This window comes from Lates calcarifer, linkage group LG7_1 (genome assembly GCF_001640805.2).
Source record: "Lates calcarifer isolate ASB-BC8 linkage group LG7_1, TLL_Latcal_v3, whole genome shotgun sequence".
NCBI classification, from domain to species: domain Eukaryota; kingdom Metazoa; phylum Chordata; class Actinopteri; family Centropomidae; genus Lates; species Lates calcarifer.
In genome coordinates, this window is record NC_066839.1 from 423,050 (window position 1) to 440,329 (window position 17,280).

Sequence of the window (17,280 nt, forward strand, 5' to 3'; positions counted from 1 at the left end):
TTGAGTATTTGTTTCAGTCTAATTCTGTCAGGCAGGAAATGTTAATCAGAATGGACTATTAGACTTTCTTTTTCCTTCCGTCAGGTTTCCTGAGGCGGCGTCTGATCCCAGCTCCCCTGCCTGACACCTCCTCTCTGGGCAGGAAGGTGGGGGGTCAGTGGGTGGACCTGCCCCCACTGGGCGGCACCCTGAAGGAGCCCTTTGAGATAAAGGTGTATGAGATCGACGACGTGGAGCGCTTGCAGAGGAGGAGGGAGGTGGTGACAGGGACAGAGGTGAGGCAGACTCCATCTGCTCAGGAGAATGTTAAATGTATGATAACTCGTCAGTATTAACTCTCAGCTTCAGGCAGGAACCACTCATTCAAACACATTTGTTCTGAACGTAGAAATGATCTGAGAGAATTTGTGTCTTCACCAGAAATTGTCTCTCAGGTAGAAGTGACCTGTCATTAAGAGCTGTGTGCAGATAGTTTCCTTAGTTTAATTTTAATAACAACGCAGCAGAAGAAGCCCAGTCGATGGAACACAGACGTACTGTTTTACACAGAGAAAAAGCTTTTGTAATATTTTCTCTTTAATATGATTACTAACATGGCTAAATATGTAACAAAGCTGATGTCTGATTTGTTCTTACATGGTGATTTGATTTTTCAGAGTTTTGTTCCTGGTCACAGTAGTTAAAGCAAAAATTATAGAATTATTTAACCTTAAACTCTGAGCTTCAGACTGGCTGCGATGGTTCAGTGTAACAGAGAGAATGGAGCCTCTGTCTGAACACCTGCTGTTTCTCTGTGTAACTGTGGTTCTTCAGGTTCGATCTCCCTCTAACTGAGTGATAGTCAGCAGATCAAACTGCTGGAATCAGACCCAGAGAATTCAGAGTAACACTGAACTGTAGATCAGTTAAAAAAGACTTAAAATGGTATAAAACTGGACTGTACTTATATAGTGCTTTTCTAGTCATATTGACCACTCAAAAGCACTTCACACTACAGGTCACATTCACACACAGTTTTGGGGTTCAGTATCCTGCCCAAGGATACTTCAGCACAGGGATCAAACCACCGACCTTCCGATTGGTGGGCGACCGCTCTACCTCCTGATCCACAGGCATTAAAAACCAGTGTTCATCTCTTATATCCAGCCAGGATAGTCAGTCAGTTATCTTCAGTCCAGCCTCAGGTCAGACATGTTGCTAACTGACTTTATCTGTGAGTCAATTACAGTTTAGTCTTGATTGGTTTAGATGTGAGTGATGGCTGGAGGAGGGGGTGCTGCGGTGAATGAAGGCCGGCCTCGGCTGGTTGGTCTTTACGGCCGTCACCTCTCTCTGTGTTAACAGGTCATTAACCTTCAGCAGCAGAGCGGTGAATAGTGTGTCGAGTGAGGGAAAGACATTAATTCAGCTGGAAGCAGCTCTGATTTATTTTCAATTAGACGAAGATGATCTGCAGTTCATCTTACAGAGTTACAGAGTGAGATAAAGAGTTTTCTCTTTGTGTTTCTGTCTTCTCTCTGCAGCCGTTCCATGATGTAGAAAAGGTGAGTTCTGATCATTACACTGTGAAACGTGTTTCACCCTCCCTGTAGAGTCTGTTACTGAGTCTCATTAAGGTTTCTATCTGCAGTTTTCCATCAAGAGAAGTTTGCATTTCAACCCATTTTAAGACTCTTCCCCTAAAAAAAAGGACTTTGGTAAATCAGATACTTAAAGTCATAATCTGATAATTGAAACATCTCTCAAGCTAATGTTTTCACCAGCAGTTGTTGGACCGAGTGACAAACATGACGGTCTTCAGGCTCCACCTTCACAGCTCCACCTAAGCTATTTCCTGCTCCTCTGACTTGTCAATCTGGTCTGACCACGTCCCTAAAACCTCATGGAGTCTAGCTGCCAAATATGAACCAGAGCTGGATCTCATTTACTTTTCTGCTGCACTGACACTTTGGACATATTTTATGCAGATTTAACTGTTAAAGACAAGTCTCTAAAATATCATAGGAAGTGCACCCAGACTAAATGGATCAGTTGATTTCTGTCTATAAAAAAACCCTTTAACCTCAGCGCCGTACAGTGTCATTGTCTTTAAATAAAAATAACCCCGGCAGTAGAGTCATTAAAGTCTGTTACAGGTCCTGACTCTGTGGGGACGTCTTCCTTTAAATTTTCCTCCAACACTCGTAATTAAGTGAAGCTGAGAGGCCGACACTGATCCACCTCTCCATCACCTGTTCGTTCTCAGCTGTCTTTAATCCTCCACTCAGCGTTTGTCCAGCAGATTAAATCTACAGACAGCAGATTAGCGCCCATGCTAATTTTATCTCTGACTGACTCCTAATTAAATTCAGCAGTGGACACAGATTGAAGTCTCAGAGCAGGTTAGTGGCCCCTCGTTCCACTTGTGGTAACCCCCCCCCTGTATAAACTGCCCCACACACTGTTAGTCATATCACAGAGGCTCTGCTGGGAAACAGCAGAAGGTTTGTGGTAGATCTGACTCAGTGTTTGGGATCTGTCTGATCCTCAGGGTCTGCTCTACTTTAACGCCCGTCTGAGGATGCTGGAGAAGCGGCAGCAGCAGATCAGAGAGCTGAAGAGCAAACACGAGAGGCTGAAGGTGGAGCTGGAGGAGGCCAAGAACCGGCTGATGCTCCACCCCAACAAATGGAGCGGAGAGTGTGAGTACAGACTCTGATCATCAAACATCCTCAGACCAGGAACACCACACAAAACAAGAATATCAATGTACAGAATCATTTCTCTTTTTCAGTAACGAGGGTCTAAGAATGGACGGAGCTGTTTGTTGGACAGATCATTAAGTCTTTCAGCACCAACATGTGATTTTCAGCTGAATAAATAAAGTAGATTTAACCTCTTCACTGACCAAGCTCAAACAACTGACAGGAAATGTATGTAACCTGCTTTTTTTGTGTGTATTAAACGATTTCAGTTTTGGAGGGTTGAACACATTTTAGGAGGATCATCACTGACACTTCCAGTTTAGATGAATAAACTGTTGGTCTGATGGTCTGACTGCTGGTGTTCATTGACCAGTCAGACCTTGTCAGACTGATGAACTCAGAGATCATTCAGTGTGTTTGCATCCCTGTCAGTCCAGACAGTGTATCAGTCTCATTCAGCTGCTTGTCTGCTGTTTTAGAGTCTTGGTGATGACACAGAGCCACTTAATGAGCTACTGCAGCTGGAGAGCTAACCGCTAACATGCTAGCATCAGTAACAACATTCTACTGGAGTGTCTATAAAACTGGAAGGTGACAGACAGTTCCTCTGTTCTGGATCTCCATCCACTCAGAGCTCAGCTCTGTCAGGACAGTTTGTTGTTGGTTAAATGAAACTTAGATTTCATGATTTCAGTCAGCTGATTGAGGCAGTCTTAGTGGAATGAACAGATTTTGAATTATTCTAAGTTTAAATGCCACTGTTACCACAGACACAGACCTGGTCAGTGGGAGGAGAGAGAGTTGTTTGAACAAATAGATTTGTGTCTTGAATGTTTGTTGGCTGCACTGATATAAGGTTTGTGATCTGTCTGCTCAGAGATCAGTTCTCTCTGCAGCTTCCTCCTCCCTCTTTCATAACACAGAACAAAAGGCAAATGAGTGCATTGAGCAGCTCCTGACCCCAAACACACAAAGTGGACAAACAGAGTGTGTTTCCAGCTGAGTGCTGCCAGCGGCCTCGAGCCTCGCCAGTTAAAACCTCATCCTCCACAGCTCAACTCTCTCCATTATGCTTCTATTTCTGGATCCTGTTAACAAAGAGGAAACAGCTCGCGGTGCTCCAGGGACAAGAGCCAGGGTGTTTGTTTGGAGAGGAGACTGTTGGAGCAAACTGCAAAGACAAACAGCCCAGAGGGAAAAAGGGATTATATTTACATCTTTGTATTATTTCTCTGTCAGAGGGACAAACTCTCAGGTCACCTCCAAGAAAAGCTTCCGATTCTTTTCATAAGAAACACTTGACTCTGCAGAAAGGAGATGAAGTGAAGAGTCTGAGTTCATCCTGAGATCAATAAGACATTATCTGCTCTCAGAGTCAGGCCGTTTTTTTGATTGGCCACAGGAGGAGGCTCGTACATCACCCTCCACTTCCATCATGTGACGATGAGGATACAGAGAGTCTTGGCCGGCCTCCGTCTGTTTATCCCAACACGCCCTGAACCAGTCATCATATACTGTCAAAACAGTGTCAACACACACACAGTCTGGTTTCCATCACTTATGAGGACATTACACTGACTTACATGAAGGTCCTGGAGACTGACCCAAACCTAAAACCAGATCTTTGCACTCAACCGCTGCAGTCTGTGTCAGACATCCCTTTTAACAAACGTCCACTAGATTAACAGCAGAACTTCAGATTTTTTTTTTATCCATATCACAGTGATCCAGTGAGAGTTGTCTGTACATCCATGGATACACTGGAACTGAGGGGTCATCTCTGCTCTCCTCTGTCCATTCATTTAAGTCAAGTCAAGTCAGATTTTATTTATATAGCGCCAATTCACAACAGAAGTTATCTCGAGACGCTGTACATATAGAGCAGGTCTAGACCGTACTCTTTATCTTATAAGATTTACAGAGAAAAACCCAACAGATCCCACCATGAGCAAGCACTAGGCGACTGTGGCAAGGAAAAACTTCCTTTTAAGAGGCAGAAACCTCGAGCAGAACCGGACTCAAGGTGGGCGGCCATCTGCCTCGACCGGTTGGGTTTAGACAGAAAGAGAGGGGGGTGGGGGAATGGGGTAGGAGAAAGACAACATTGCACATACACAGACTAAGTCAAAGTGTAAATAGTAGTAGTAATAATAGTAATAATAATAATAATAGTAATAATTATTATTACAGCTAAAGGAATAATAATGACAAACGATGGTACATTAATAGCACTAACACTATCAATAACACTAGTAAATGTTTTAATTATTGTTGCATCATGGGTTGAGCTGGATCATGGGAGCAGCAGGAGACTCTCCAGCTCTGGAGGCAGAACCCTGCAGTGAGAGACAGTAGAAGAGAGAGAGAGAGAAGCACAGCCTGGGCAGTAATGTGCTTGAGGGAAGAACACACAGTTAAAGTGATGCAGTGATATTAAGACAGTTAATAATAATCTCGTCGGCAGGACATCATGGACAACATTTACTAACTATTAATCTTAACTGATGCATTGAGACTGACCCAACCCGCCAAGGAAAAAATGGTATCCTGAAATAGGAACCAGAATAATGTGCTAGTTAAAAGTTAAGGCATAAAGATGAGTTTTTAGTTTGGATTTAAAGGCCTCAACTGAGTCAGCCTGTCTAATATCACTAGGGAGGTTGTTCCAGAGGAAGGGGGCCCGATAGGAGAAGGCCCTGCAGCCTGCTGACTTCTTTTTGACTCTAGGGACAGACAGCAGCCCTGCACTCTGAGAACGCAGAGCACGCGAGGGAATATAAGGGTTAAGAAGATCAGACAGGTATGAGGGGGCTAGCCCATTTAGAATTTTATAAGTCATTAAGAGAACTTTAAAGTCTGATCTAACATGAATAGGGAGCCAGTGAAGGGAGGCTAGAACTGGGGTAATATGGTCAAACCTTCTCGATTTGGCCAGCATTCTAGCTGCAGCATTCTGAACCATTTGCAGACTTTTAGTGCTAGTACGCGGTAGTCCTGAAAGCAAAACATTACAATAATCCAGTCTAGAGGAAACAAAGGCATGGACTAGAATTTCAGCGTCTGCCATGGAGAGAAAAGACCGAATCCTAGCTATATTGCGTAGGTGAAAAAAGGCGGTCTTTGTAATGTCTTTAATATGCTGATCAAAGGAAAGAGTACGATCAAGTGTGACACCCAGATTTTTGGCTGTTGTACTTTGAGGGATAACACAGCTGTCAAGGGATATAGTTACATGATCGAACTGGTGTCTATATCGTGCTGGGCCAATAACCAGCATTTCTGTTTTGTCTGAATTAAGAAGCAGGAAGTTTTGAGACATCCAGCTTTTAACAGATGACAAGCAGATCTCTAATTCCCTAATTTGAGAGGCATTATCAGCCTTTATAGGCACATATAGCTGGGTATCATCAGCATAACAGTGAAAATTAATTCCATGACTCCGAATAATTTGGCCAAGAGGAGAAATATATAGAGAGAAAAGCAGGGGGCCAAGAACAGAACCCTGGGGTACTCCATATTTCACATCAGAGAAGGCTGATATGGTGTTATTACAAGAGACACACTGAGTTCTGTCAGATAAGTAAGATTTTAACCAGCTGAGGGCCAGACCAGAGATTCCAAATCTATTTTCCAATCGGTCCATGAGTATACGGTGATCTACAGTATCAAAGGCTGCACTAAGATCAAGTAATATGAGCATAGAGGTGGAATCTGAATCTAGAGAGAGTAGCAGATCATTTACTACTTTAGCAAGTGCTGTTTCAGTAGAGTGAAAGGCCCTAAAAGCAGACTGATACGGTTCAAATAGATTATTATCAGCTAAATGAGCTGAAAGCTGCTGATACACCACTTTTTCTAGTATTTTAGAGAAGAATGGGAGATTTGAGACAGGCCGATAGTTACCTAAAGACCCAGGATCAAGGTGTGGTTTCTTAAGTAAAGGTTTAACCACAGCTGTTTTAAAGCTAGAAGGAACAGTGCCAGTCGTCAACGATAGATTCACAATATTCAGCACTGCAGGGCCCAAGACTGGCCAGAGATCTTTGGAAAGTTTACCTGGTAAAGGGTCAAAAAGGCAAGTGGTGGGTTTAGAAGCTAGTACTATCTTAGATAATGAATCAAGACATATAATGTCAAAATTCATCAGAGCAGAAACTCTCTGAGACTCAATATGATGGACAGCCGGTTCTGCAGCAGATGCTGGAGAAACTGAACTGATTTTTAATCTAATCTCATCAATTTTACTGCAGAAAAAATTCTGAAACTCACAGGCAGTAAAGGGCGAGCAGCTAGGAGCCTGCTGCTTTTTAGTGAGTTTAGCTACAGTGTCAAAAAGAAATCTAGGATTATGTTTATTGCTATTGATTAAATTTGAAAAATATGCTGCTCTGGCAGTAGACAGTGCATGCTTATATTCCAGAACACCCTGGTGCCACTGGAGATACAGAGCTTCTGATTTGGATTTGCGCCATTTGCGCTCTAATTTCCGACAGGCCTGCTTCAGAGCACGTGTGTCGTCTGTGAACCAGGGAGTGGACCTCTTTGGCTGTTTAACTTTAGTGGTGAGAGGTGCAACTGAATCAAGGAGACTAGACAAGGTTGTATTCAAGTCCCTGGTACAGTTATCAACAGAACCAATTGCTGTCGTAAAAGGGGCCAGGACCTCTGGTAGTTGTTCACTAAGAACAGTTAAAGTTGCGGGACCTATGTGTCTGGTGGAAGATATATTAGAGACAATTTTAGGGGGACAGACTAGAGTTGCATCAAATTTGATAAGAAAATGATCGGAGATAACCGATGTGACAGGAGAGATGGTCAGATTAGACACCTCAATCCCACGGGAAAGAATCAGGTCTAGAGTGTTACCACCACAGTGAGTGGGTTCATGTACAGACTGTGTGAACCCGAAAGTATCAATAAGTGCCAAAAAAGCTATATTTAAAGGATCAGAGGCCTTATTTAGGTGAATGTTAAAGTCACCCATAATTAGGATATCATCACTATATGTGACAAGACATGATAAAAAATTTCCAAATTCATCTAAAAACTGTGAGTAGGGGCCAGGTGGCCTGTAAAGTACCACAAGGTTGAGTGGTTGCAATCTATTTCCCTGGTCATGGGGATCGGAAGCTACTAGAGAAGGTTTCAATACTACAGCCTCGAAGGAGTTAAAAGTGACATTAAGAGCTGAGGTTAGACCAAAGAAAGACTTATAAATTAAAGCGACGCCCCCACCTTTTTTCGTAGCCCGAGCAACATGTGCGTTGGCATACTCAGGTGGGGAAGTTTCATTTAAAGGCAGGAACAAATCTGGTTTAAGCCATGTTTCACATAGACCAACCATATCCAGATTATGTTCAAGAATCAAGTCATTTATCAATAATGCCTTGGTAGAAAGTGATCTAATATTTATGAAGCCAAATTTGAGGATCATATTGAGCCTGGAGCTGCTGGTAGCAGCCTGGTGTGGCAAGGTACCTATAGATGAAGTATTAATAGGAATGAGGCATCTAGTGCTTCTGTTAGGAAATTTAAGTGGCCTTTTATTCAGTACTTTATGGGACCTAGCACTGTCACCAGTGGCAGGAGTGGTGTTTTGTACATGGTGGTTTAGAAACTTAGGAAACTTGTGAATAGTACGGCGGGGAATGGAGACAGTCTCAATGCAGTAGATCAGGCTATCAGTCTGAGCATCTAAAGTCTGCAAATTATCCTGGTTAGATTCATCATCTAAGCTATCTAAGCTCGTGGACTCCAAAACCGCACCACCTAAAGACCTAGCAGGTTCTCTACTCACCTGCGACCTGCCGATCACTAGTGTCTTACTGTCAAACCCGACGTAAACACCTGTCTATATTCCTAGATAAAATAGCAGCGCCTGCTCCAGTAGGATGCAGACCATCTGCCTTCAGCAGGTCAGGACGGCCCCAGAAAGAAGGCCAGTTATCCACAAAACTATATCCCTGCTCACTACAGTGACGAGCCAGCCAGCGGTTCAGAGACGTTAATCTACTGTACACCTCATCATTACCCCGCATGGGTAAAAGACCAGAGACAACTAATCGATGCCGACACATCTTTCTAGCAGACTCAAACGTCCTAGCTAAACTAGCTTTGGTGACCTCAGACTGCTTCATTCTAATATTATTGGTGCCGACATGAATGACAATGTTGCTATAACTAGGTGTGCAGTGTGCCTGAGCCCCCTGTTTCTCCCTGCGTGATGCCAGCACCCTAAGATTATCCTCAATGTCGGAAGCTCTGGCCCCAGGTAGGCAGTAAACATTGGCTGGCGAAGCTAATCTGACATTGCGAGTGATGGAGTCCCCTATGACTAGAGTGCGTTGTTTAGCCCTGTCAGCGGGAGCGGGGGAGACACGCGGGCGCACAGGACTACCAACGGGGCTAGCAAGAGTCGAAAACCGGTTTGCAGTCGGGAGAGGCGACTGCAGACCAGGCCACACAACCGGTTGCTTGCTCTTACGTGCCCCTTTCCGCCGGCTGACAGGGACGAACTCCGCACTCACTGCCGACGAGGCTAAGCTAGCCCTAACAGGCTCGCTGTCGAGCCCGTGGCTAACGCTATCTGGAGTGCCCGTCATATCTAAGGTAATGCTAGGAGAAAGGAGCTGCTCTAGTTGACGGACACGTCTCTCTAGCAGAGACACCCTGTCTTCAAGAACAGAACAGCTAACACAAGCCATGGTAGTAGTTACTTTAAGCTAGGTTAGCTGTAGGAGTGAGAGGTGAGGCTACAATTTAAATTAGGCTAATGAGGCTACAAACGGCTAAGCTAAATTAAACTAATAACAAACAGGCTAAAGTCAGAGGAAATATCAATACACAGGCAGCGATCAAAAGTAAGATAGATTAATACAAAGCAGCAGCAAATAACGTGTAACAAAAGACTATAGGACAGAAAGTAAAGAGAGAAAGCGGAGCAGCGAGTAAGTGTCGATCTCACAGAATCACGGCGTACGGTACAGGTAGCGTCACAGCGTCACTGTACAACTGACAGGCCAACAGCTGGCGCTCTCTCTAAAAACCTGTAAAGAAATAGAGAAACATGTAAAATGTCTACATTTAAAATGTTAACTAACCTTTAACTTATAATGAAGTATTTAAACTGTGGTGTTAGTACTTTTGCACAAGTAAAGGATCTAAATACTTTTTCCACCTTTGGCCATTCCTAGATTTGTTTGTTTGGTACAGTCAGATTTCTCTAGATGTAGTAGATGATCTCTGGTTTGATCCACTGTAACTCTAACCCATCTGTCTGTGTCCTCCTTCCAGTTGATGTGGACCAGGACCTGGACCGGGAGTCCCAGGAGTACCTGGAGGCTCTGGCTCAAGCCACGGCAGAGCTGGAGTACTGCGTCAACCTCTGCAAGTCCCGCGTCATGATGGAGACCTGCTTCGACATCGCTGTGACGACAGCTGCTGCTGCAAAGGGAGGTCAGCAGGAGGTGGAGGTGTAAGAGGAGAGTCCAGCGTAGATGCATGAAGAACTGGATACTGCCCCTGTGGCCACTCATGGTACTGCAACTAAACAATCTCCTGCAGCCCAAAAAGCATTTTCTCCACAGAACTCCATCATTAAACAGACATCAGTTATTACTCAGTGTAAATATAACTAACATCACTGTGCTCCTCAGTAATTTAACCCTTCATTCTGGACATTTTAACACTGGTGTAACAGGCATGACCATTCAGCAGGACAAAGACAAAAGCCTCATCAGGGGGGCGCTGTGTGTGTGTTTTCTCTGAAATGAATGGGCGCCATGTTAAAGTGTGGTATCCAGTTCTTCCAATACGTCCATGGTGAAGAAAGAAAGGATGAGACAAGAGAGAGTTTCTGAAACCTGATGAATGGGATGATTTACTCATCTTTCAAGATGCCAGAGAAAACACTGACTTCGACCATAACAGAGGACAAAACAGCTTCATTCATTCATTCATTCATCCAAAGTGAAACCTCTGAAGAGTCCACCTGGACAGAAAGAAAACTCTGAGCTGCAGAGTCAGAGGAGAATAACGAACAAATGTAAAACTAAGATTAAGAGAACCTGATGGAAAACCAGACTTTTGGATGTTTGTTCTCTCCGTAGATGATGTATTAGAGCAGACAAACTACTGGTCCTGGATCAGATTAATGAAGATAAACAGATCTCAAAATAGATGAAAGCTCTGGAAGTGCCTTTCTATTTATTATCTAATTTAATTTATAAATATTATTTCCCTTATTTATGATGTTTTTATATTTATCATATCTGTTTTTTTATGGGTGCTGATTTAAAAAACAACTTTTTATTCGTTATGCAACGAGATGATATGATATTGGACTAGACGGTGAGTTTATATTGACAAGAAACGGAAAAACAACAGGAGAGAAGAGCTTTGGTTATTATCACAAACCTCAGGCTTTGCCTTCATCTCACTGGATTATTTGAGAGTTGCCTTTGAGAGTTTCTCTAATTTCTTTCAGATTTTGATGTCTACATGTTTCTGCTGGTTGTCCGGTTTTATTATCATATGCAGGAAAGTCATCTACAGGAAGGCTATAAATCACACTTCTTCTCCAAGTCATAATTCAATCACATCTGAACTGACAATATGAAACACATATTATTTAGATTCAGTGTGACTCACACTTCCAGAGATGTCATTGTCTAATTGTTCATAAATCCACTCAGAAATAAGAGAAAAAAGATGTCCCTCATAGCTGCAGAACATTCAAAATCCTCCTGTTTTAACTTTTCTTCAGTATCACAGTAATCCAGTGATAGTTGTCTGACAACAAGAGATGGTCACAGCAGATTCAGCTGCTGTTAATGGAGACTGTGACAAAATGTAAAGAAGACAGGGGCTGTTGTGGGGAAGCAGTTGTTTCAGTTTTGTCTGAGGGGTTCCCACATGTCAAACCTCAGCATTAGAGGATCCAGTTTTCCCTGAAATGCCTGAATGGTACAGTAACTAAAACCAGATGTTGATTGTTGTGTGATTTACTGGAGTAGATATGAAAAGAAAGAGATTCGCCTCAGTCAGTGCAAACTGAATATTTCCAAATATGAAAAACTCCCCTACAATTAATGAGTTCCTTATTCAATCATTGTTTTTACCTTTGAGACATTTCCCTTGATGATTACTTTGCAGTTGTAAAACGAAGCTGCAGTTGTCATGAAAACACATGAACACAAAAGTCATAAATGTAAAAACAATGTAGAAGAACAAGCTGGAGTCAAACTGGCATGATTCATTTATGGTTGAAATTGCTTGCTGTGTTTCTTCATTTTTTTTACTCCTTCACCTTCAGAAAGCTGTTCTCCTCATCCTGACCTCGTCCTTCAAATTAAAACACTCAGGCTCTTCTTAAAGTTGCTGCATGAAAAGTTTGGTTCTTCTGTCTTAAAATTAGTGACATTCTGCAATTAGTCTTTGTTGTTTCTGTTTCTGAGGTTGTGTTTGTCATAGAAGAAGAGGAAAAGGAGTTTTGCCAAACACATTTTTTAAAGTGATGTTGTTCTGCTGATGTGAGACCTTTAGTAAAATATTCAGACTTTTTTAATTTGTTTTTGTACTGTACAGTTTTCTAATAATTTGTAAAGAGAAGAGTGTGGAGAAGGTTGGGAATGTACAGGATGAGTGGATCACCTCGTGTCATTCATGTTAATAAAGATAAGAGACTTTTTGGTTAAATTACACACTGAGAATATTTTATTTAAAATATCCTTTCATCCATCTCTTCAGCTCGTCCAGGGTCAGGTTGTGGTGGCAGCAGGTTAAACAGAGTATTCCTCTCCCCAACGTTTTTCAGTTCCTCCTGGCGGATCTCAAGGCATTCCCAGGCCAGATGGGATATGTAATCCCTTCAGGGAGGTCCGGGTCTACCCTGAGGTGACCTCCCAGTTGGACATGCCAGAAATACCCAACCCACAGCTTGTAAACCATAGGTGAAAGGGGGTTTGAGGGTTAAGACTTTGGTATTTAGTTGTGATGGTTGAGGTTAGGGTAAGAGGCTAGGCGATGTATGATGCCAATGAGTGTACCCACAAAGACACAAGTACAAAAGTGTGTGTGTGTCTGTAAACACTTATTTTAGCTCAAAAAGCAAGAAAATTTGATGTGGAGTTTATTCTGTTCTCTGCTCCTGTTGGTTAAATGTGCTGAACCTTGATGAAGTTGTTTTTCCATCCCAGCTGATATTTGTCTGTTTTATTCATCCCATCTGTCAGTTACATGTCATCAGAAGTGTGACATTTCAGTTCCCTCTCATCTGATTTCAGAGCTCACTGGCAGCAGCGGTCGCTCTGTCAAAGACGTCCGATCCTGAAATCCTCCACAGTCGCCTCTGTCAGGAGATAAACTGGTATTTGAGTCTGTAAATGTCAAAAGCGTAGAGACCGTCTGCTGATTTAATCCACTCAGGAAACAGACTAGGAATAGACCAGTCCTGAAGATAAAAAGTTTCACCCCAAAACCAAAGAAGAAATCCAACCGTGGAAGAAAATAACATCTGATATCAGACTGTGGGAGGACAGAGGAGACGTCTGGTTGCCAATGACTGACAGCACAACATCACTTCAAACAGTAAAAACCTCTTTAAAGGATCATTCTGCCGGTTTGAGCTCATAAATTCAGTTCATATCAGAGTCAGGCTGATCATTTTCAGAAGCTATTAGAATGGATTTTTACTTTAACTGAATTAGTTTCAATTATTTGTCTTAGTTTTCATCTGACTGAAAACACAACCAGATACAAATCCAGCTGGAAAAGAGGTTATAAAGTATGTACAGCTCAGATGGCACTGGGGTTTTGGATGTGTAGTTACACAAAGTCTGGTTTGAGCTGAATTTAAAAGCCTATATTGTAAACATATTGTAGGAATGTTTCACTGACAATAATCATGAAATTAACAATGACAGTGACAAAAATATTGGTCGTATTGGTCACCGTGGGAACAAGAAAACCAAACCACAGCAGGTAGAACATGACTGAATATCATTCTGAAGAAATGCACCATACTGTGAGCGCGCCTCGTGACCTTTGATCTTCTGCTCCTGTCTGTTAGCAGTGACCCTTGGTGCTGAGGTTCGGAGTTTGAGCTGAGAAGACAGGTGTGTTACCGGCTCTCATCACAGAGGCAGCAGCAGCAGGGAGGGTGGTGGGACTCACCACAGCAACAGTTACCATGGAGACCAAATGACTGAAGGAGGGATGCTCAGAACCAACATGGTAACCTGTTGGATAGAGGTGTGTGTGGTCTTGTGCATCTATCTTTGTGGAGATGGTTTGGGATGTTTTGAGAAAGTGAAGACGTTTATGACCACTGATTGGTGCTCTGTAGAACCATATAGAGCCAAGCTGGTAATTAGTTTGGAGATTAGTTTTTGATAGAAATGCCAGATAGAACCTCATAGTTCTAATCCCAGGTGATTCCAGTATTATTGTTGGATGGGTTGTGTAACTTAGTCAATACACCAGCACTCAGACATTAGGAACACATAAGATAAGATAATCCTTTATTAGTCCCACAATGGGGAAATTTACAAACATACATGAAGACACATTTGCAAACAATATTGGCCTCATAATAGTCCTGTGTTCAGAATTCATGAGCCTACCATGTTTTTTTCATCTGAGAAAATAGCATTTTAGACTGAGTTACAGCAGAGTAACTTGTTCAGATGAAGATGTGTTTATAGTCTAATAATATTCTGTTTTCCCTCCCACTTTATTTCCTGTTTTCACCTTTCAGACAGAAATGCCGCCGTGTTTCTCCTGGAGGTTGTCCATCATTACATGAGGGGGGCCTCTAGATGCCATGGCAACCAGAATGAAATGTTTTTTTATTGACTCATTTGTGAGTAAATTAGCTGTCGTTCAGGAGGAGGTGGAAACAATCTGTCCTCCTCTTCACTCTGATCACTCTTAATTAGTGTCTGTCACCTGACCTGCTCACCGTGGAAACACTCGCCGTCAGTTATCTGTCGGCTGTTACCTCAACTCACTCATTGATCTGTAAACTGACAGAAACAGACATTCTCTCTCCATGTTTGAATAATAAATCTGTTTATTTACTCTCAGACAGAGGCTGAAATTCCTTTATCAATGCACTGACATATTTGTAAAACTTCCCACCCCCTACCACAGGACAAGACAAGAAACCCTCAACATAAAGTCGTTTCTCTCTCTGTGTAAAGCAACTCTGCAGCTGCTTTACATATATCATGATCTTTTTGCATCTCTTTCTGGTTGTTGGTCTTGTTATTTGTCTCTTTGAGGTCGGTGGTTTTCCATCTTTTTATGGTCTTGTTGTTTTCTCTGTATTCAATGTGTATCTCTGTTGTCATTATACTGTGTCTACAGGTTTTATTGATCAGTGATTATTGGTGATTTTAATATTTTTATGAAGAGTTTAAAGATTCTCATCAATCGACATTTTCTGACAAATAACAATTGATTAAATAACTCAGATCAATAAACTGATTCAGTTTATAATGATATAAAACCACAGACAGTTTGATTTATTTGTATATTTTAATTGTTTCAGCTTTAATTTAAACGTGACCAATAAAAACATATTAAATCAAACCAGTTATAGAACGTGCAGCAGTGTTTGTTTGTTGTTTGTTTGTTGACATTGTTGTTTGTCGTTTTTCAGCCCAAACCCATGAAGAAGAGCAGCAGCGGTGAGGAAGAGGAGCCTCTGCTGCAGGACAACCCTCGTCGCTTTGTCATCTTCCCCATCTTCCCCATCCAGTACCACGACATCTGGCAGATGTACAAGAAAACCGAGGCCTCGTTCTGGACCGCAGAGGAGGTACACGTCACCACCGCCGCCACGGCGCTCAGAAATCCGGCAGCACTGAAGTGTTCCTGTGACCCTGATGTGGTCAGGTGACGTTAATGTGTTGTGTTTGTTCAGGTGGACCTGTCGAAGGACCTGCAGCACTGGGAGTCTCTGAAGGACGAGGAGAGGTACTTCATCTCTCACATGTTGGTGTTCTTCACCGCCAGCGACAGCATCATCAACGAGAACCTGGTGAGGACGACGACCTGAAACCCGATTATTATTAAACCGTTATCGGTTCCTGTTTCCTCATGTTGGTGTTTTCACTCTGACCACCAGGTGGAGCGCTTCACCCAGGAAGTGCAGGTGACTGAGGCCAGGTGTTTCTATGGCTTCCAGATCACCATGGAGAACATCCACTCGGAGATGTACAGCCTCCTCATCGACACCTACATAAAGGAGCCCAAAGAGAGGTGAGCCCCGATACTCTTACTGGTCTGTACTGGACTCTGCTGGTCTGTAATGTTGTCTGATGGTGCGTTCACTGACCTACAGAGAATACCTGTTCAATGTCCGTATCTGTTATTGATCTTCCTCCAGGAGAGCATGTGGTGGCCTTTGCTGCCGTGGAGGGAATCATCTTCTCTGGTTCGTTCGCTGCGATCTTCTGGCTAAAGAAGCGAGGCCTGATGCCCGGCCTGATGCCTGGCTTGATGCCCAGCCTGACCTTCTCCAATGAACTCATCAGCAGAGACGAGGTGAGGCCGCTGCTCTGAGTGACCTTTGACCCTCTCAGGGTTTTTGGATTAGACAGTTCATATAAACTGTGTTTGCTGCTTTCAGCGTCTGCACTGTGACTTCGCCTGTCTGATGTTCAAACATCTGGTGAACAAGCCGTCGACAACCATCACCAAGATCATCAAGAACGCCGTCGTCATTGAACATCTTAAGTTTGAGAGTAATTTACACTATTCAATAGAATTTGCAGTGATTTTTTAAAGTTATTTTTAAATTTATAAGTAATATGTAATGTTACAGTATAGTAAGGGTTCAAAACTGTAAATAAAATGTTATAGTATAGCATGTGGCCAAAAATGTCATAGTATAGTAAAGCTTCAAAAATGGTCAAAAAATAGTACAGCATGAAAAGTGCTTAAAAAAAGAAAAAAGTAATAATATAGTAAGGCGTCAAAAGGGTCAAAAAATGTCACAGTATAGTAAGTTCTCAAAAACCATCAAAAAATGTCATAGTATAGTGAGGTGTCAAAAACCATCAAAAAATGTCATAGTATAGAAAGGTGTCAAAAACCATCAAAAAATTTCAGATTATAATAAGGCATGAAAAATGGTCAAAAAATGTCATAGTATAGTAAGGTGTCAAAAATAGTCAAAAAATGTCATAGTATAGAAAGGTGTCAAAAACCATCAAAAAATGTCATAGTATAGGAAGGTGTCAAAAACCATCAAAAAATGTCATAGTTTAGTAAGGTGTCAAAAACCATCAAAAAATGTCATAGTATAGTGAGGTGTCAAAAAATGTCATAGTATAATGAGGTGTCAAAAAATGTCAAAGTATAGTAAGGTGTCAAAAAACATCAAAAAATGTCATAGTTTAGTAAGGTGTCAAAAACCATCAAAAAATTTCAGATTATAGTAAGGCATGAAAAATGGTCAAAAATGTCATAGTATAGAAAGGTGTCAAAAACCATCAAAAAATGTCATAGTATAGGAAGGTGTCAAAAAAATCAAAAAATGTCATAGTTTAGTAAGGTGTCAAAAACCATCAAAAAAATGTCATAGTATAGG

The 17,280-nt window shown here is 42.1% G+C and overlaps 2 protein-coding genes across 4 annotated transcripts in view; both read left to right on the forward strand.

Moving 5' to 3' along the window:
• The window catches only part of kif26aa (kinesin family member 26Aa), a 53,281-nt gene extending 40,838 nt beyond the window's left edge, over positions 1-12,443 (forward strand). For 2 of the 3 annotated variants that reach the window (XM_051071545.1, XM_018686766.2), the window contains 4 exons: positions 85-275; positions 1,524-1,544; positions 2,531-2,681; positions 9,978-12,443. In XM_051071545.1, coding sequence (XP_050927502.1) covers positions 85-275; positions 1,524-1,544; positions 2,531-2,681; positions 9,978-10,162 — 548 coding nt within the window. In that variant the 3' untranslated portion in view covers positions 10,163-12,443. The remainder of the gene's footprint in view (positions 1-84; positions 276-1,523; positions 1,545-2,530; positions 2,682-9,977) is intronic. The other variant, XM_051071546.1, reaches the window with a different exon arrangement.
• A 2,911-nt stretch (positions 12,444-15,354) lies between these two features.
• Positions 15,355-16,514, forward strand: LOC108890024 (ribonucleoside-diphosphate reductase subunit M2-like). The gene is given in 6 exon segments (XM_051071632.1): positions 15,355-15,504; positions 15,610-15,726; positions 15,814-15,947; positions 16,030-16,045; positions 16,047-16,232; positions 16,318-16,514. Coding segments are annotated over 6 exon segments (759 nt in total). The 3' UTR covers positions 16,474-16,514.
• Positions 16,515-17,280: the final 766 nt, after the last annotated feature.